The following is a 20,182-nucleotide window of genomic DNA, read 5'->3' on the forward strand; positions in this document are numbered from 1 at the left end:
TCAGCTATGGGGAATGTCCCCCCATATGAGGTCAAGTCCAGCAGTTAAGCTTAGCCCATTCATAATGACTGGTTATCCTGCAACACTTAGTACTTCTGAGAAGGCATAGTAAATCCTTTCCATTAAGTTCACAGTGTAAAATCTAGATTTTTGGTGGAATAAATCAAACATTCTGTGTTAGATGTGTTATAAAGTAACTTTTTGCATTGCATCAAAACATACACCAAAAATCAGGTTGCTTGATGCCATATGAAACTGCAAGTGTTATAATAAGGTTCTGAAAGCAATTCATTGAAGAATAAGTGTCTCACTTACCAGGCAGGCATGAGTCATTTTGCTGTGGGTATCCCTTGTGTTCAGAAAATGCATTTAGGAAACATGAGTTATCTCTCTATAATCTTGTCTGCCCTAAAGTGTTGTAGCTGCTCATCAGAGCATTGTAAGTGCATCCATGGAACACTGCAATTGGGAGTGTTCCATCCATCCATCAAAGCACAGAAACAGAAGCTGAAAATTTTGCTATACTTTCCTAATGATAAAACAGTATTATTATTTACTTTGGACACTTCCCCTACCCAGGCCAGATTAAAGAAGTGTAGGGAGGCATCACAAGTTACAGTCTTCAAACAAAGAAAGAATAAGTGACATGCTGTAAATAATCATCTCTTTCAAATCCCACTTTTAATTGAAAGATTACCCTACCCATCTCTTTTCCAAGTGTGCTTCTACAGGGCAGTTTTATCTATAATTGTGTATGGGGATATAGCGGAAGATTTGGCGAGGAGGTTAGTTAAGTGTAAATACGCTCAAGTGACTTGCACCTGTCTGTAGAAAAAGCACATACATCACACTAACTGTTTTACTGACCTTGTGTGCTTGATGAGTAGAACCTCAGTGTTAGATAACATAGGCCTGTGAGAAACTCTCAGCACCTTATCACTATGGCTGAGATTACTGCTTTGTTGTGAGAAAGAGTGAGAGGCTGCGCCTGCCTGAAGCCTTGAAATACAGGCAAGCTCAGCAGGTGATCTTCCAGCAGGGCTGAACTTGACCAGCACCTGTGTCCCCGCTTGTGTCATCTCTGCCTGGGACCTCAGGTGTGGCTTTGGAGATCCCCCAGTAGGGAGGTAACTAAAATAAAACTTGTTCTTTGCAAATGCATCCGTGGCTTCTGGCTCTTCTCGCGACGTGCCTGTGTATGTGTACACAAACTGTAAGTCTGAATAGTGTTGATACAGAGAGTTTGCTTCTGGAATGAAAAAGTAACACCAAGTCCTGGTGAATCATCTGTGGCCTGTCTACCAAGGCTGCTCTCAGGTCTAGAGTATTTCAGTAGTGCACACTGACCCTTGAGGAACGAATGCTAGTGGCTGTAGACAAAACGGAATGCAAGAAGTTCAGGTCAGATTTTGCTGAATTTAAGTTGTGGTGAAACATTTGGCCTACATTTTTAGTTCAGGAGGTTTACTCTTACTCGTCTGAAGGTTTACGTAGTATTGTCAGTTACACAAACATGACAGCTGTGAGTCAGATCTCTGAAAATAATGACAAGAGCTTTAATATGAGGAGAATTTGTGTTCAGAAAAACTTTTTACAAATACTAATGGTGGCTTATAAGCCTCTAGAATGGCCATAGCTGATGTTTTTCAGCTTTTTTCCCTGTAACCACAAGAGACAGAAATGTACTTTCAATTAATAAAGGTGACCTTCCTACCCAGTCCTATGAATCTAGCAGCTGCAGCTTTAAGAGGCATATCAAATACATGACATTCTGTAGAAACTTTAAAAATAATCAATACTAACCATGTACAAAATCTTCATATGTCAATATCAAGAGTATTTATGAGGATGCTATGAGTTATTTATTTACCAATGTTCCTTTTCATTACATAGCACCTGGAGGTTAACTTAGGCGAGTTTCCATTGTACTATGCAGAGTAATATAAAAGTTCAGAAACAACAGAAAAAGTTACAAAAGGCATTATTTTCTTGTTTTTCAACCAATGGACAATAATACTCCAAACTTAAGTTCCGCTGCTGCCTTGAGAGAGTTTTCTAGTTTTCCTTGTGTGTTTCCATAACCCAAGGTAGATCTCCATTTATTTTGTGTCACACTGAAAAAATCTTCTTGTGGGCAAAAGGGAACGCACCACACATGCACATTCAGAATGGATTGCCAGTGTAGCTAATGTTTTAACATCTTAATAATCTGTGTTGTCCAATTAACACAGAAAAGCTTCATTAATGATGCAGGAAAAATTGCTATAGAAAGAAGACTCTTCCTACTTTGTACCTCTTGTCTCTGATGTGTGCTGCCTCTTCCCATGTCCCATGTGTCCTAAGGTAAATGATTTCAGGCTTCCTTGAGAGGCTTATGGGCAGGTGGGGAGGGTGGGGTGCAGGGCTGTTGTGTGCTCAGCAACCACCAGTCCTTCACTGGGAGGACTATGATGGTAATAGCAGGATCCCAAAGATCCACTTGAAGTTATCTTTTTACACTTTTTATCACAGTCCACCTCTCTCTCATTGCTTCCCAGTGGAAGTTTAAAGATGACCCAGAAGCCCTGTTACCCCCAGGGGGCTGTTGTTTGTTGCACACTGCTTTCCTGGGGCTCTGGAATTTACCACATATAGTTTCCCATTGTTCAAGCTATAACAGGACAAGCAGCAGTCACTGGCCACTGCACAACTGTTAAACCAAGTTAGAGCCAAGCTCAGGCCAAGGCACAGACAAGTGCTTGGTCCCTTGACAGCTAAGTCGGCTCAGAGCCTGGTGCTTCCCCCTGGTAATGACAAAAATCACATCTACTGGGCTAGCACAACTCATGTCTTTATATGAGTCATGTTTAGGCCTACATTATTTCCCCATTTTTCTTTATTCCTTTTACTTTAATATGATTTTAAATGAACTTGAGCTTTCTAAACAAACAAAATTTCAGGGCAGGAAAATAAGTCCACAATAAAAATTTTGTTGTTTGCAGGAGAATGAAAGGACTGAACCAGCTAAAGAATGGGTAAGAAAAACAAACAAATATTCTTCTGATGATATTGCAAGAAAAAAGAAAATTATTCTGTATTGCTATTGGTGATCACAGGCAGCAGCTGGAAGGAAGATTGTCCAGTCCACCTCCTCGGTGCAAGGCAAGGCCAGTTACACTGTGGTGTAACTTCACCCTCAATGCTCCCAGTGATGGAAGTTCCACAATATCCTCAACTGCCCTCTATCCATTACTTCACTCTCTTTATCCCAGAGAGCTTTTCTCAGCATTCTTCTTGCTGTAACTTAAGGCCATCAGTTGCTCTTCAATCCACAAATACCTCTTTTGTTCACTGATGCACATAGAGAACATCTCTCTCCGTCTGCCTTACTGGTGCAAGTTTTACTAATACAAGTGACCATACTGACATGATAGAGTTGTAGAAGAACAGCAAGATTTTATTTACCCTTCTGTTTCTCGAGACCTGTAGTACCTGGGATATTGTTCTACATGATTCCCCTTCGATTGTGTCCAGAACAAATACTGGAGACTGACAATTCAGATTTTAATCTCTGCCCAATCCTGAACAATTTATCTGTTTCAGAAAACCTCCCTATAGATTTTTCCAGCCATGAAAATCTGACAATGGGATTCTTAACAGCTAGGTATATTTTTGGTGGTAAGAACCAGCCAAACATTATTAAAGTACAGCCTCCATTTGCTCTAAGGTTATAACATGTAGTAGTGTGTGAGGGCCAGGCGCACACATAGCTCCCCAAGCTGGGGTTTCCTCTAACTCTGTCTCCTCCAGCTCCCTGATTCAGGGCCAAACAACTGCACTGTGCCCCAGCTGGCCTGGAGCCAAGGCCCCCAGGGTCAGCAGATGTGCTCGAGTCCTTGACTGTGGTTTTCAACAGTTTTCATGCCTGTTTATTGAAATGTGAAATACTATGGGGTTCCATAGAGAACAAATAGCATTTGCTTAGCTTTTGTCAACCTACGTGTCTTGCTGTCTTTTAATATCCTGGTGCCATGCAGAAAAGTGGAGCTAAACATATCCATTGTCTTTGAACTCTCAGAGTTCTACAAATAAATATGCTAATTTAATTATTTACTTTTATTTATCAGCTACAAGAATGAAAATATCCTCTTTAGATCTACTGATCATATTTATTAATCAAAGCTATGCCAGAACAAGTTCACTTTCTCACCATAGCTCCTAAACACAAGACAAATTAAAGCAAAAGTGCCACCTAGTGACAAAACTATTGAAAGTTATTTTATTATAGAATACATGACAACACTTCTCTTTTTCCTGGAAATTTTATCTGAACATGTAATGAATGCTAAATAAATCAGAAGCTGAGAGTCGTAAAAACCCTTCTGTAGCTAAGCAGAATACCTTTACTGGAAAAAAATATACAACCTCTTCATTCCATTTTTCATGTTTATAATTATTTTAATGCTCTTACCAGGCCATTCTGCACATCTTAAAGTTTTGGACTCTTTGAAGTCCTAAGTTTTGGATTATGTGGCTTCATCCAACATGAATCATATAAATGTTTCACTAACTCTTCACCACAAGTTCTTCCAACAAAAGAGTTCAGAGAATTAATGCATTCAGTTAAGTTTATGGCACCAATTCATCTGTTAAAACAGTGAAATCCAGGAAGCCCAGAAGAGACAATCAGCTCTAAAGCTGACATACCTTTGCCTTATCCTCCTACACCTGCCCCAGTCCCTCACGAGATGTGACTGCTCCTCACCAGGTGATCTGTTGAGTACATCTTGCCAACTCAAAGTGTTGGGCAAAATTGCTGTTTTGAACAACTCAACGTGTTGTTCAAAATCAAAATGTTCATGCTTAGAGCTCTCAAATGGTAAGCCATGCATGAGAATCACTCACAGCACAGAAACACAGAGGATTCAGTAGCACTATAGATGGTGTTTCCATAAGAAGCACTTTTCCATCAGCAGCACTCAGCCAACAGGAATGACTGAAAAAGTAACACTGTACTACGGACATATAATACAATAAACCTCAGGGAAACTACATCATCCATTAACACCTCAGAATAGTGATTTATCCAGATTTCCTATGATTAAAATCATAGCATTCTTCACATCACTGTACATGACCTTTGGGGGCAAAAATAAGGTTGACAATTTGAACTGCTCCATCCATGCAGAGAAGTAAATCATAGCGGAGGTATGTGGTAAGAAGCTCAGGTCTGAGCACAGCACAGTCATGTTAGGGCAACACTGCACTTCAGACAAGTCTACAACTTCCTAACATATAAAGAGCCGATAAGTCCATTTCTGCACTACAAGTCATTAACCTTCAGGTCTTGGGGTATGGTTACACAGACCTGGAAGGGATGTCTATGTGCTCCATCATGTTTTCAGTTTCAGACGCCCAGGTGAGTACCTACTATTTGGGCTGGACTACCTTTAACTTGCACTAATTCTTGTTTTGTTTGTTCCAACTCCTCTCTCAATAACTTCAGCTTTAGTTCCTATCAGCTCTTTCTAATCTCCTCTTGCATACCCTGTGCATATAGCCCTATTCCTTCAGTGTCATCGTCCATATTTCCTGGTCTTTACAAACAAACCACATAACAAACAAACAAACACCAAACACACAAAACCAAAACATAACAAAACAAAACCACAAAACACCACCTTTCCCTCTCTCCGTTTGCACATTTGCATGGCACGTAGCACAAGAAGTCCTGAAATATAACTGCAGCAAAGCTTATTTTATTCAGTGACAAGGAAAAACTAGTGCACTTATCTCTGAAGACTGTCTCCAGATCTCTTTTCTAAGACCTTATCAAAACAAACAAACATTGAGATGCAAAACAACTGTTTTACAGCTCCACTGAATAACTCCCAGGAAAAAAAAAACAACACTCCATAGTAACTCTAATAAATCTATAAATATCTATAACATGATTTACAACACAAAGACCACAGGAAAAAACAATTAATTTACTATTCCAGGAAATGTTGGACTATAAATATGTACTATTTCATAACAGCTATTATTGTTCAAAGAGGCAAATTAATGTTACCCTCTATTTGAAGTGGAAATGCATTTTTTAATGTATTATAGTGCAGATATCTCATAAACAAAATGAGCTAGCAATAGCTTTCCAAAGAATCCTCCATAGATACTGGAAATCAGACAGAGAACAAGAATCCACATTTTAATTGAGTTCTCCTGCTGTGAAGACTACCACCATCAATTATTTTTATTCCATCCAATTTTAAATTTTTCAGCATCTGAGATGCATTTTTGATCACAGCAGATTAATAATTTTTCACAGAACAGATAAAACTTATACTGAAAGCTTATGCCAGTTTATTCCCTTCCCTTTTTCATGACAAGCAGAGGAAATGGGCATACTTGGTGATCTCTTCACATTTTCACTCTAAGAATTTTTAATTCTCCCAGGCAGGAGAAATGAGAGGCCTTGTAGCTATAGATTTCCATCTCAGGTCACTTTCAAGAAGACATACTTCAGTCTTAGACATTAGGCAAAACATCAGCAGTGATAGAAAATGCAATGCAAAAGTGGTTTAATGGGAAGCTGGTTTTGTTTGGTTTATGATTCTATTAGAATGACTACAGACAAGGCTATTAGAAGTTGAAGAGTCCACTTGAGCAGCAGTACAGTATGCCTTACTTGATGACAAACTAATTGTTCTTCAGACTATCTAAGCACACATAAAGGGTTTCATCTCTGCCTAAACGGCACTGTAAATTTCTGGGATCAGGGACCTTAATCTGTATGAAAACTCAGGGCAGCCTAATGCTGCCATTCAATATGTCAACAGCGGTGCTTGCCCCTTGCAAGATTTCTGTTCATCTAGTATAAGTAAGATTAGGAGCTTTATTGATTTTCCATGTAACTAAAGAGCTGAATATAAGACACTGCCAAAATATCAAAATAACAATTAAAGCACTGATGATTATGCTCTGTACAAACATAAATAGAGGCAGATTTAAAGTCCAGGCTTTTCTTTAATGAGATTGAGATAAGTTTTGTGGTTGTTAGTTTGGGAGACAGAGGAGAAGGGAGAATAAATAAAGGTCATAAACTGCCTCTCATTTAGTGCAAGCTACATATTGACACCAGAAAGCCTAAGCAACATAGCACTTAAGAACACCAATGTGTTTATATCTGTGAGTCTAAAAGTCTCAATGAATTACATATTATGCTGATACATTTCACAGAAGGTCAGATGTCCCTCATGTAGTTGTTCTTAAATGAAGTCATAAGGACTTTGTATAGCTACCCAGAACTCCTGCATTCTCCACATACTATCTATCCCTCTTACTCACTTTTTTAGCTATCAGGAATTTGTTATGGATGAATAGACAATCAATGCAAAACTTCACTGAAAAATATCTGCTCCAGGTGAAAATACATTGAAATAAGTTCTTTTATCCAGTCGACACCTGCTGATGAAAACTGTTTGCAGTCACCAAAATCCCTTATCTTTTCCACAGGAATGACTAAGTTTCCTTAGGCATATTGCTGTCACCAGAAACAAAACATGGAGCTCCAGAGGTCTACAGAGCGCTACTGAGTTGTCATTCCTCTTCATTACACCAACAGACACAACCCAGAGAGTCTCATAGCAAAGAACAAAACAAAAAAGAAAGTATAGCCATACATTTTGTGTCCATTTGAAAAAGAAGCTGATGACAACACTATTATGAGGAAGCATTAAGGTTACCAGTTTGACATTGCATGTGCTCCTTAGCAAATACACAACTTCAGTACTGGCAGATGGGTATTTCAAATGGTCTCTTGATGATTCTTCAGAGAGTTTCAGTCTCTGTTTTTGTATTGAAGCAATTCCTTTGTTTCTTCAGCAGCTCTTTTCCAGCTGTCTTCATTCCTTCCCCATGAGGACAGAACCACATTTGAATGCCAGTAATCTTTTTTTCTTTTCTTTTCTTTTTTTTTCTGCTGTTTTTTCCTACTCTTCTCAGTCTCTCATGTAGCTCTCTAGGTTTTTGATGGCAGGTTTGCTGATGAGGTTTGCTGATATTTTAAACCAGTTGTGGATCAAACCAAGCATGAAAGGGACATCAGCCTCCACCTTTATCTCCTATTCTGCTTCTGCAGTGTTGATAAAAAGTCCCAGTACAGTGATATGCCTTCCCTTCTCCCCCTTGATCCAGTTCCCTCAACCACATGCCAGACTTCGTCTGTTGGCTCTCTGAACACCTGCAATCTCCATGGGGATTCCCAAAGCTGGAGACCTTCAATTCTGTGCACCACGTGCAATGCAACACCCTGTCCCCCGGAGCCCACTGCAGGTGGCAGGGCAGGCAGCAGCCTTCTTTCCCAAGATGTGCCTGCAGCAGCACCATTTCCTCTTCCCTCCTGTTATATTTGGACTGTTTTCAGCAATGCTTGGGATTTTGATTCTTTAAGAAACAAACAAACAAAACAAAACCCCTCAGCCCTTGAATACGGCTTTGGACTTTCAGATTCATTAACTGCAGTCAGCACTGCATACCACAAGAAACACCCTGACCCCAGGAGCCATTTGGACACTTAGGCACAGATACAACACTTGGTAAACTTGTGGTTGTGGATTTACATTTTTCCTGAGTGTTAGCTGAAAATAAGGCATCAAAAAAATAAATACAAAGATTATTTTCAGCAGCTTGATAGTTTTCTTCCATTAATTTGATGTGTTTAATTTCTAATCTTCTCGACCTCATTTACTTGTGAAGCTACTCCTGCTGTTTGCCTCCACAAGATATACAGTGTGGGTGTGTGGCAATTATGAGTAGCACTCTAGAACATCTTTTCAGTAATTAATGATTAGGAAACAAGCTTATGAAGTCTGGCAAAGACAAATGTTAAGTCCTGTGCCTTCCTTTCTGATTCAGTGTGAAATGCTTCCTCTTACTACAGGAAAATAATAAATTTTTTACTGCTGTTTCTTATAAACATATGTGCTAATTTTGGCCAAAAAACATATTTGCCTCCTGACACAAAATAAGGAGAAAGCATAAAAGGAAAGAAGGAGAAAAAAGAAAATGGGAAATCTGTTTCTTCAATGAAGGGAAGCTAGAGATCTAGTAAATAAAAGTATATTGTGCTAAAGACCGATGACATATGATGTCTCTAAAGGGGATTATTCTTTAATTGACTTTCTGGATATTCTGTTTCAAGGGAAGAAGATCCATGTCATCATTCTTGTGATAATTTCCACAGAAATTAGAATAATGTAAGTGAAAGACAGCACTAGTACCATACTTGCAAAACTGTTACCTCAGAACTTTACCAAGGCCTCTGTTTTTGTTTTCTCTGCTAGTGCTGTCACTTTTTTTGCCTAATTCCCTGAGGAAATAAGGTTTATACAACTGTAGAGGCTTCTCCCTGCCTCAGTTTCCCTTACCCAAGCTCCTTAGTAAGTTTGCAACAGTCAGCCCATTTCAAGCTAATTGGACAACGGAGTGAAATCTCCACTGCTGTGTCCAAACTTCAGAAGTCAGGAGCAGCTCCCACCTCCATATGTGCCCTGTAACCTCATCACTCTTGTTTTATGCTAGCAAGGAGAGAAGAAATCAATGGTTCAGACATATTCATTTTTTTCTGCCAAATCAGTGACCACAGACTTCATTTTTATTACTCCTTTTTATTTAGTAATGGCAAAGTTCGTTCATTCCTGCTTTTCTGCTTTCTTAATCACCTTTTACATTCCAAGCTAACAAGAAACACCATGTAAAAATGTTAATGCACTTTATCACATTGTTCCTAGGGTTATTATTTCATGACATCACTTTGAATCATTAGGTAAGTCTCATGCTACGTAGTTTTTTCTATAATCCAGTCTGAATACTCGGCAACTTTTGTGTAGACACCCGGCTGCCTGGGGCGAGCACACCCTTCGCCCCAGCTGGTGATGCCCACCAGGTACCAAACCTCCTCGTGCTTGCATGAGAGGGGCCCTCCTGAATCCCCCTGTGTCACAACAGAAAAAGACAGAGCACGCAAGGAACAGCTCATGTCAGTATTTCTTTCTCAAAGAAAGCCTTGATTAAAAGCAGCATCATGCAATGTTAACATCATTATAACTGTCTAGATTACAATTACTTCCACCTAAGGCTAATTAACAGGATACTGAAGCAGGTTTTCTGTTTTTCTAGTAAATCGACTTCTAAATACTTCCCAGTCATTGCAAAAAATTTCCACTTCGCATTAAGGTTCAAAACTACTATGTTTTGGTTTGGTTGGTTGTTTTGGTTTGTTAATTTATCTACATACACTGATTTAAAATCCAGTAAAGACTACATGTGGTGACAAGAAAAATAGGAAAAATGCCAACATTTTCTCTTATGACCTTGGTTTCAGTACACAAACCTCAGTTGTCCATATGGCTTATCTTGTTTGAGTGATTCTGTCCCCCTCAGGATAAAACACCTCTCTGTTTTCTTTTCCTATTCCTAACTTATCTTTCTGAACATAAGGTTCTATAGTGTAGCTGTTCTGAGTTGGCGAGACAATAACAAGTGTGTTATTTTTATAGAACAGCATCTCCATGTTCTGGTACACTGTATCAGATAAAGAAAGCATAATTGACATAGATGAAAACTTCCCACCTCTGGGTATTTTTATTCCTAATTACTTAATTCTGATCATAATAACAGTAACATTTTAACATAAAAATGTTAACTGTTAAATGCTTGAAGTGAGAATACTGTATTTGGTAGAAATTTAATTTTACTAATCAGACTATTTTCTTCTTGCATAAATTATCTCAGAATATTTAAATTAATGGAAGTGCATGAGTTTACAGTTGAGCAGAGAATGTGGATCACTGAACTCATGCTGTTGTGACATTTTCAATTCTAATAAGGAAAAAACCAATCTGCTCAGCTTGTTTTTAGCCTTCCTTTCCCCGTGCATTTTAATGGCATTGCTAGCACCCTCCCTTCTGGTTTGTACACAGTGGATGCTTTAAAATAAGCTTTCACGTACTGTATTTCATGTCAAGAAATAAAAACATCACATAGGAAATCTGCTCCTGTTGGAGAAATGCTTTAAGATGCTATGCTTGCTCTCTTTGGATTTCTGATGCTCCAAAAGAGTACTGTTTTATTCCCTAAATGGATGAGATAGATAGATAAATAGGTAGATAGATAGATAGATACACGCACTCAGAGTTTCTTATCGTTGGAATCTATCCCTAATGATTTCAACGTCACATAAGAAATATTTTGCATATACTTTGATTTTTAGTGCTTCTGACATGCAAAAGCAACAAGCTAATCAACAGCTCTATTGATAACCATATTTTTCTAATGGCAATTAAAATTAATTACTGTATTCAATTATATGTTTGAACAAATGGTTGGAATATATGATGACATACTACTTCATTTCATTACCTTACAAGCGTCCCTTCCACCTTCATCATAGCCAGCACAGATCACTTTGTCACCTATTCTGCGCTTCCGGTACCTTGCCTGGCATTCCTCTCTTGACATGAGGGGCACCGTAGCCTTCTGAAGAATGTCCTCTACACGGCCTGTGTAACAGATGGTATGAACAGAGAGATGTTTGGCCCTGGCAAAATAAAAGTTAAAACTCTAGAAATCCCCATACAGTAAAATCACAAAGTTGGAGGCCTCTGCTTTTAGATGTTCATTACAGTGCTCTTCCTTTTTTTTTTTTTTGTATTAGTAAACCATGTAGTTTGTCTGCTAATTTGAACATTTTTATAGTGACACTTTTTGTCTCACGCCTGGGCAAGTTTCAAAACTCCCCTGTGATTTGCAATGAATCCTTGTATGAGTACAGCTTTCAGGACATTGGCATTTGGAATCTGTCTTCCTGCTGAGACCATCACTTTGTATTATTAACAATTATTTCTTAATAATGTGTTTTGATAGAATTGGAACATCTCAACCACTAAATCTGTACTGCTCCACACCCTAGTCGATTACAGAGAGTAAATACGAGTAATTGAGAAGCAGGCTTTTCTTCAAAATTAACAGCAAAAATTAGCCTATACAATATCTGCCTTCAAATAGAAAGGTGTATAAAATAAAGCACATTGTTTAAGTAAGGTTTTTAAATATACATAATATATATATGTGTGTGTATATTATACATAAATAAATGTAAAACCAGACTCAGCTAATTGACAGCTACTTGGCCTATTTCCATATAAAATCAAAGGAGTTTAAATACCATCTACTTTCAAAACACAAAGGTCATTGGCACTGTTTATAATCAGCCTTCAGAAACATAAAAGCAGCATTCTTCAATCTCTAATTTCTGAAGTCATATGAACATAATCACATTAAAAAAAAAGGCAAAAAAAAAATAATCTTGTATTATATGCAGACTATATTTCAAAACTCCACAGAGTTCAGTGATAAGTCTGTTGGCTTTTTTTCAGCTGGGGGCACAGAGAGGAGTGTGCAAACAGATATACACTATTTTTTGTCCGCTCATTGAGCTAGAATCTAAGGAAATGTATTTGAGTGTTGTATAGCATATATTTAAAGTTACATTCTTACATATTTCAAAGTGTTGATTCAAACAATTCATTAATATTTGTTAGGATCTGTTCCAATTTTTGTGTTGGAGCACAGAGTTATTTAGTGGTAATTCTATACATATTTCATATATGTTTTAAGATATCTTAATAGAAGAAGATTATAATTAACAATTATATTACAATGTTGGCTGAATAGAAATAATGGTAGCCAAGCTCATAGTAGAATTTTCTTTAAAAAAACCCACAGCAAAACAAAACCTGGCCTAACTGTAATCAAATGTTTATCAGTATAACGCAGGAAAATGACTAACGAAACCAAACAAGTTATGCAATTACTACTGGAATAACTGACATCAAGAGTCACACATTCAGATCATCAGCTCAGACCTTTTTTTGGCAACTTCTTCTTTGGCTTGGAAATTTTCAGTATTTGATTTAACATCCAACTCAATGTTTCTTAGTAAAAATGAAAAAGCAATAATGAAGTATTTTCCTTGCACACATATAATAAGCTGAAATCAAAAGGTCTTGCTCTATCTGATATCCTTAAATTTCCTCAGTTAAGACACTCCTTCTCTCTCTTTACTCTGCCATGGTACATGAGCTGCATTAAGTCACTGGACTAACTTAAGAACTCCCAAAAGCGATCAACATTTGTAAAAGATCAGACTACACATTTGTACTAAAGAACATTAATAAGGTCAAATAGGTAATCTACAGCTTCAGAGCTTCTCATCATTATTTAAATATTTATCTGTACCTTTTTCTTTTCTGTAACCCCATCCAATTACCCAACAGTCAGTATAAAGTATGTCAGCATCTTCTTTTGATGGCAGGCAAATAGGTAGTTGAAGATCTAAAATATGATTAAAAATATTAGTTTGACCAGCAGAAACAACTGCAACATTATGGTTTTGTGGGTACCTACATGACCCCTGATGATAGTCTCACTGTTATGCTTTGTCCCTTACACAATATATCATTCCAGTTGCATCAATAAAAGCCACCCATTTTCTTTTCAAAGCAAACAGAATGAGATTCTCCTCAAGCCCCAGTAACTGCATGTTAAAGGAAGCCAGCCCAGGTGTCGTGCACTGCCATACCAATACCAGCCCTGTGTCATCCTGCACATATTCAGAATTCCTCTGAAATATGTTACATACCAGTAAAATTCATAGGCTTATCAAGTTTCATTAAAGCAATGTCATATCCAGTGCGGGCATATTTATACTGAGGGTGAACAATAATCTCTTCCACTTTGAAGAAGGGCGTATCCTCATTTATTTCTGATTGTTTTAAAATACCAGCATAAACATGCCAAATGTTGGGATTCGCAAGACTGAGGAAAAAAGACAAACAGTCACTCTATGGCAAAATATTTGCTCTGATTTAGAGTTTGTGTGCAGATGTCAGCATCTTCCATTACTCCTGAGTGTACAGTGAAGAGCACTGAGGTCATTCTCTCAATTTTTTTATTTTCGCACTTTCAGAACTAAAAAACATTTCATTTTGTCCATTCTCTCCACTTTTGCTTCTTTCTGTTCCTCTCCCTATTCATATTTTCATCCCCACATCAGCTTTCTCTCTACTTTATATTCAGACTCTCATTGTCCTGATCCTTCCTCATCCTCTTTCCCTGCCTTTTTAAATTTTCTGTTCTCCTATTCAAATAACTAACTAACTAAATAAATAAATAAATAAACATACATACATACATATATATATATATATATATACGCAGAGAGAGAGAGGAATTTTCAGGAGTCTAATGCAAGCCCTGAAGTAGTAAATGAGATTCTTTCCATTCATTCCAACACAGCAGCTTTTCTCACAATAAAAAAGGGTTGGGAATAGAAATTCAAGTATATTGTGACATTTGTTTTTTAGGAAAATGACACTGGCCATGTAAATATAGATTAGAAAGTGTAATATCATAGATCCATATGAAATGTTCCAGTTAATCTTCATGATTTCAACTTCGAGTAAGTTTAAGGGACATTTCATTATTGCATTCTACTGTTAGGGCAACCAAGAAATTTTGGTGTATGCAATGAAGAAGATGCAAAATTCTCTTAAAAATATATATATTTTTAAGATATTATATAAGAATCTATAAATGTCAGTTAGGCTTAATAATTTCCAGTTAACATATTCTATTTTTTTATTTATTTTGCGGGCATATCTTCTCCCTTTGTCTTTTATTATATTGATAACTTCTACACTGAATAGAAGGTAGAGAATGATACTTTTTATATAGGTTTTTTTTAGGGAGTTTGACTGCTTTTATAATGCTTGCCATTGGAGGCAAAATATTGGCAATACTATTCCACATGAAAACAATCATGCGTAAAATAATACACTGCATGAGTAAAAATGTCTGATTTTGGACCACGTTGCTAGGTCCACACATTTTCTTTGAAGCACTTTATCTGTTACCTGTCCTTTTTCTGCCAGGCTGCATTTTAGTCTTATGCTTTCCACTCTCTAAATGACAGGATAACCTGGTTTACAGGTGATGGCAATGTAACAAAGGAAATTAATAATCTGTGTGACAATTAAATCAGCTGTTCACAACACAGGTAATTTAATGACCCAAATCTGATGGTAATTTGATTAACACTACAGAATCTATGCATCAATATGAATTAACAATGGCTTGGATAGCGCTGACTTTAATTTTTATTCTTACAGCTGAAATCTGCATTAAAAATAGGGAATTAATTGACCAATAGAGAGAATTTTGAAAAAAAAAATTAAAAAAAAAGAAACTGTTGAAGGAAAACCAGGACAATTGGGATCTGGATTTTTCATATAAAGCAGAGACAGGTAGCTCAGGTATGAGGAGCAGCCTAATAGGACTCCCACAGAGATCAAATAAGTTAACTAGCTGAGCTATCTGCTGCTGAAGCTATCAGATAGCACCACCTTCCTAAGTGCCATGCAGAAATCTCTGAGATAAGTAATTCAAAGTTTATAAAATGTAATCACCTAACAACAGATTTTCCTTGATAAATTAAATGATATTACAGTAAGAAAAAGCTAGTATCGCATGAGAATATCTAGGTTTCTGTAGGTATCTGGTGTCTACTTTAGAATTTAATCTTCTAGATGCATTAAAATAATTTCACATCAGTAGCACAATACTGTATTACAAAAGGACAAAGTATGGACTTCTAGTTATGTTAAGAATATAAATTGTCTACCTTAAAAGTTCACCTTTTGGTTACATTAAATCAGTTTATTTTATTCTAGTTCTCATTTTTATTTTTCTGAAAGGTGGGTCTCAATTTATCTCACACTTCAGATGAAATTTTGGTTCTATTTGTACATTTACATCTAGGCCTCACCTCATGACGCAGTGAGCAGCTGTAAGAATCCACTGGTTGCTGATAATGGAGCCCCCGCAGACATGTCTCCGACGAGACAACTTGACATGCAAGCTGACCTGCCATGGCCATTCACCAGGGGCAGAGTCTGTCCCTCCAACGATCCTAATAGTTCTTGCAGAATGCTGCATACACACTACAGAAATAATTCAAACCTGTGCTTAAAGATAATATACACTCACCACTAAAAAATGAAGATGAGACCACTGCTGATCCCTGAATTGGGACCAATCTATTGCAAAGAAGGTGATACATGATACATTCTCATCCCATTAAGATTTATGATCATAAACTCTGTTAAAACCAAGTTCACGGTGCTACTCTTGGTGTTTACAATGTGCAAACCTGGCCTGAAATCAGTTAAACCCTGTCTCTTTTACACAAAAGAAGTTTTACTCACCAGTGCTGGCTTTTTTTTTACATAATCTTAGTGAGTATCCAGAGATCCTTCCTGGCCCATGTACTATTTTCACTGGAGATCCATTCGAGGACATTCTTAGGTGACACTCACACTTTCTGCCGATGAATTAATGCAAAGATTATTATGATAATATATATATTATATATATAATATATATTTTATATATATATATCCCATCAATATATCCCATCAAGCCTGCGGAATTACTATTTTGGCAATCTTTGAACATTTAAAAAATATATCTCACCCTTCCTCATTGCATGAATCTTGGAGGGAAAAGTAGGTAAAAAACTGGCAGCGGATCACCTCTGTGCAAACCTGCTGACAGGCTCTGTGTCCTTTAGTATAAGTGACATTCAATTCATCTCCCAGAAAATTCATATGCGTGTAAGTGCGAGAATTGCAGGCTGTAAGAATGAGCGCATTTCAAGCATCAAGAAGTCTATTAATTGGATTAATTCAAAGTTAGTGTTTTAATTGTAATTTATTGTTTACCAGGTAAGGATCTTCTGCAATTTAGGAGACCAAAGCCTGATACAGCATTTTCTCGTGATGTAAGTGCCTCTGGTATCCCACTTGTGGATGTCTTGAGAAGGCAAAGATTTCTAAAACGAACAATTTTTTACAATTACTGAAGCTGTTCTCACATCCTAAAATTGATTGTTTGGGTACTGGAAAGAGAAGGTTCTTCCTTAATGTGTTTTTTCTTCCAAGTTTCTATCTGTAAACATATCTTACATGAAAATGCGTTCACTGAGTTCACTAGTTCACACTAAAGTTTTGTAATTTTGTGAAATGTCATATGACTGTATTACTAAAGGTGGTATAGTATTTATATATATATGTACAAGGGGTGACTTTAGATGATACATGCCCTCTCAGCTTTGTTTCTCCCTGAAACTCCTTTGAAACTTTGTTCTTAAGTTACATATGGAATATAAATTTTTAACTATTCTCACTAATAAGTGTGAAAGATCAATAGAAACAATTTTTAACCTGTTGACCTTATTGAAGATATTTCAAGTGAATAACTTAATACTGCTAGGAAACCGGATGACTCTTTTGATAATTTCATAAAATTCAGCTTTAAGTCATTAAAGCAATCTGGAAGCTTGCTGTCTCTTTGATGTGTATAACTCTTTTCTGTGAAACAAAACCCCTGATCACACTGGAGAACAGAAGAAATGCCCACAGGGAATTATAAACTTATGAATACAAAACATAAAAAGCTGTGCTTTACTGAGAATATCCTTTTAACAAAAATTTCCATAAGTATAAGAAAATAGTGATTAAAAAAATGCTGTGTGCTTAAAAAAAAAAAAAGAAAAAAAAAAGAAAAAAAAAGAATCTGCTTAGAGAATTAAAGTTAGTTGTCATATTCACCTTTGGGATTCTATTTGCCATTCCTTGGTAAAGAACGTGAAGAATAAGCACTTCGGAAAATATGTACAAATAGTTTGGCAGACGGAGATATCAGGAGCGAAAAAACTTGTAATATTAATTCCTGAAAATTCTTGATCTTCAAAAATGTCCATTTGACAATCTGTATAAAACAAGAACAGAATATCAAAAATCCAAAGATTGTATTATGTCATTAGAATATTAAGGTTTACATATTATAGGTTTCTATCCTTATTCACATTTTCCTTCTTTTGTTACTGATAAGCTGGAAAGATAAAATCACATTTTAACCAAAAACTATTTCTTCAACAACATTTTTGAGTGTGCAGACTCATGGAGAGGACTATTGAGAGCAGATAAGGTTCATATAGAGAAAAAGAGAAATTACATGTTAGAATACAGATTTGCTAATCTAATAGGAAAGTCTTTCAATTAGGAACAGTGGAGATCAATGTACAAATCCACAGTTAGGAATAAATCATGGTAATCTACGCAAAGGCTAAAATAATTAAGGTAATCAGTATGTCCAAGAGGATCATGGGAAGACTAGAAGAAAAATAATGAGATGATCCTCTTAACACTTTATTGAATGCTATTTACAAAGTAGGCAGGATAAGCAGGAGTAATGTACAGTCTGCCCTCTGACATGACCAAAATAACATAACAGAGGCTCAGCAGGATAATTCACACAACCAGACTACAGATATAGGAGTTACAGGAAGTACCAGCATGTTTAGAAAGAGAAGAATGAGTTGCAATCTCCAAAGATATACTTGAAGACCTAGTTAAAATCCCAGTGCAACAATAAAAAGGAGGAAAAAAGGAAGTACCATATGGAGGATGTTTATTGAAACTATCAAGCTGTAAAGACAGTAAAAAAAGGGAAATGATCCAGGACATAGGACTTAGTGGCAGCAGAGAACTTCAACTGTTCAGAAAGTACAACAGTCAAGTCGACACTATTCAGAGATTTATGGAAACATACTGGGAACGCCTTACTACAGAAAGGTAAAAGCACTAAGAGAGGTAGAGATTAATGTGGCTCCTGTTAATTTGATACGGTTGATGACAATAATATCGGACAGAAATTACACAATAAGAATGGGGGGGAGCAGCGGGGGGAACACAGGAGACTAAGAAATTAGGGTCAATTATTTCTGACAATTAGTAGGTAAGATGACATGTTAAGGGGAAATAGAGTTCAGGACAATTGATAGTTTCTAAGGAAAATTATATTTAAAGCACAAATGTGGATCTGGAACTCCAGGGAAGCTAACCCATGACCTCGATGATCATGTTCAGTGATCATTCATTCAATAGTCAACGGCCTCAAGGAAGGTACTTTGCAAAGGGCAGAAATGCAGACAAATTACTGTGGATGTGTAATAGCATAAGGACAAAATCAGAAAGGCAAAGGCACAAAATGAAAGGCCAAATAAGAATGAACAAACTCTTGAAAGAAAAATATGCAGTACTATTCAATTAGCATTAAGAAAGGAGCTCAGGTTCTGCTCAGAGGAGAAGGAAAGCTAATGGCAAAGGACACAACAAAGGCTGAAGAACTATGTGGGTTGTTTTTTTTTCCTCTCCATGAAAACAAACTGCAGTTAGATGATCAACAACATTAGCATTACTGAGCAGAGGGAAGAGGGGGTGGCAGAATAGGAAACAGAAATCCCATAATATTTATTATTACAGTGGTCTTAGAATCTGACTGAACAATTTAGCTTTTTGATGTTCACAGAGGTTTGCTGTGATTCCAAAAGTTTTGAAGGGAAACATCTATTTTTGAAATTACGATCGTTGCTGCCATGTCATCACTATCATAACCATGAATATGTGTGTTTCTAGTATATCTTAATGCTAGAGTTTGGAAAAAAAATCTTCCCTCCATTCTCTCTCATTCAGATAGTGAAGGAACAGCTAAATCGTTTTCTTCTCTTTACAAAATTTTTTCTTCCTTTTTCTTCCTTTTTTTAAAATTCTTCACACTTAATTTTTAAGTGTCTTCATTTTTAAGATCTGAACATAACTCCTTTTTTAATGGTTTCTGAAGATTATTCCTACAGTAGCACTAGCAGAGTCTGAAGAAAACATATCAATAAAAAAAAAAAGATGCAGAGCCTCTACAAAATGTGATTTCTACAGGAGCACCAGCTGTGAGCTAAAATAAGGGTATATGGAAGCAGAAGAACATCACCATCATTAAGAAGGGAAAATACCATACAATAAGTCAAGGTGGTGGTAGACTGAAAAAAAAAGGAAAAAAAGGTAAAGATGATTCAGTTGAGAATAAGAAGGTATAACACACTGGACTCTTGAGTTTTGCCTGAGTAATGATTGCAGGAGCAAGTACAGACACTGCTTTCATCACAAATCACCCACAAGACACAGAATACATCCCTTCATCTTAGCCAGTTGTATTAGAAAGCAACAGGTTTTCATTAAAAATTTCT

At 36.8% G+C, this 20,182-nt stretch overlaps 1 protein-coding gene across 10 annotated transcripts in view; it reads right to left on the reverse strand.

The window, feature by feature from the left end:
• Positions 1 to 20,182, reverse strand: part of LOC102094577 (coagulation factor XI) — a 139,709-nt gene that overhangs the window by 106,217 nt on the left and 13,310 nt on the right. For 8 of the 10 annotated variants that reach the window (XM_065061124.1, XM_065061126.1, XM_065061122.1 and 5 more), the window contains 8 exons: positions 17,709 to 17,868; positions 16,821 to 16,930; positions 16,573 to 16,732; positions 16,305 to 16,420; positions 15,866 to 16,040; positions 13,682 to 13,857; positions 13,279 to 13,374; positions 11,401 to 11,540 (listed from right to left, as the gene is read on the reverse strand). In XM_065061124.1, coding sequence (XP_064917196.1) covers positions 11,401 to 11,540; positions 13,279 to 13,374; positions 13,682 to 13,857; positions 15,866 to 16,040; positions 16,305 to 16,420; positions 16,573 to 16,732; positions 16,821 to 16,930; positions 17,709 to 17,868 — 1,133 coding nt within the window. Of the gene's footprint in view, positions 1 to 9,627; positions 9,974 to 11,400; positions 11,541 to 13,278; positions 13,375 to 13,681; positions 13,858 to 15,865; positions 16,041 to 16,304; positions 16,421 to 16,572; positions 16,733 to 16,820; positions 16,931 to 17,708; positions 17,869 to 20,182 lie in introns of those variants that run through there. The other 2 variants (XM_005500217.2, XM_065061125.1) reach the window with 2 other exon arrangements.

Source organism: Columba livia, chromosome 4, assembly GCF_036013475.1.
Source record: "Columba livia isolate bColLiv1 breed racing homer chromosome 4, bColLiv1.pat.W.v2, whole genome shotgun sequence".
NCBI lineage: Eukaryota > Metazoa > Chordata > Aves > Columbiformes > Columbidae > Columba > Columba livia.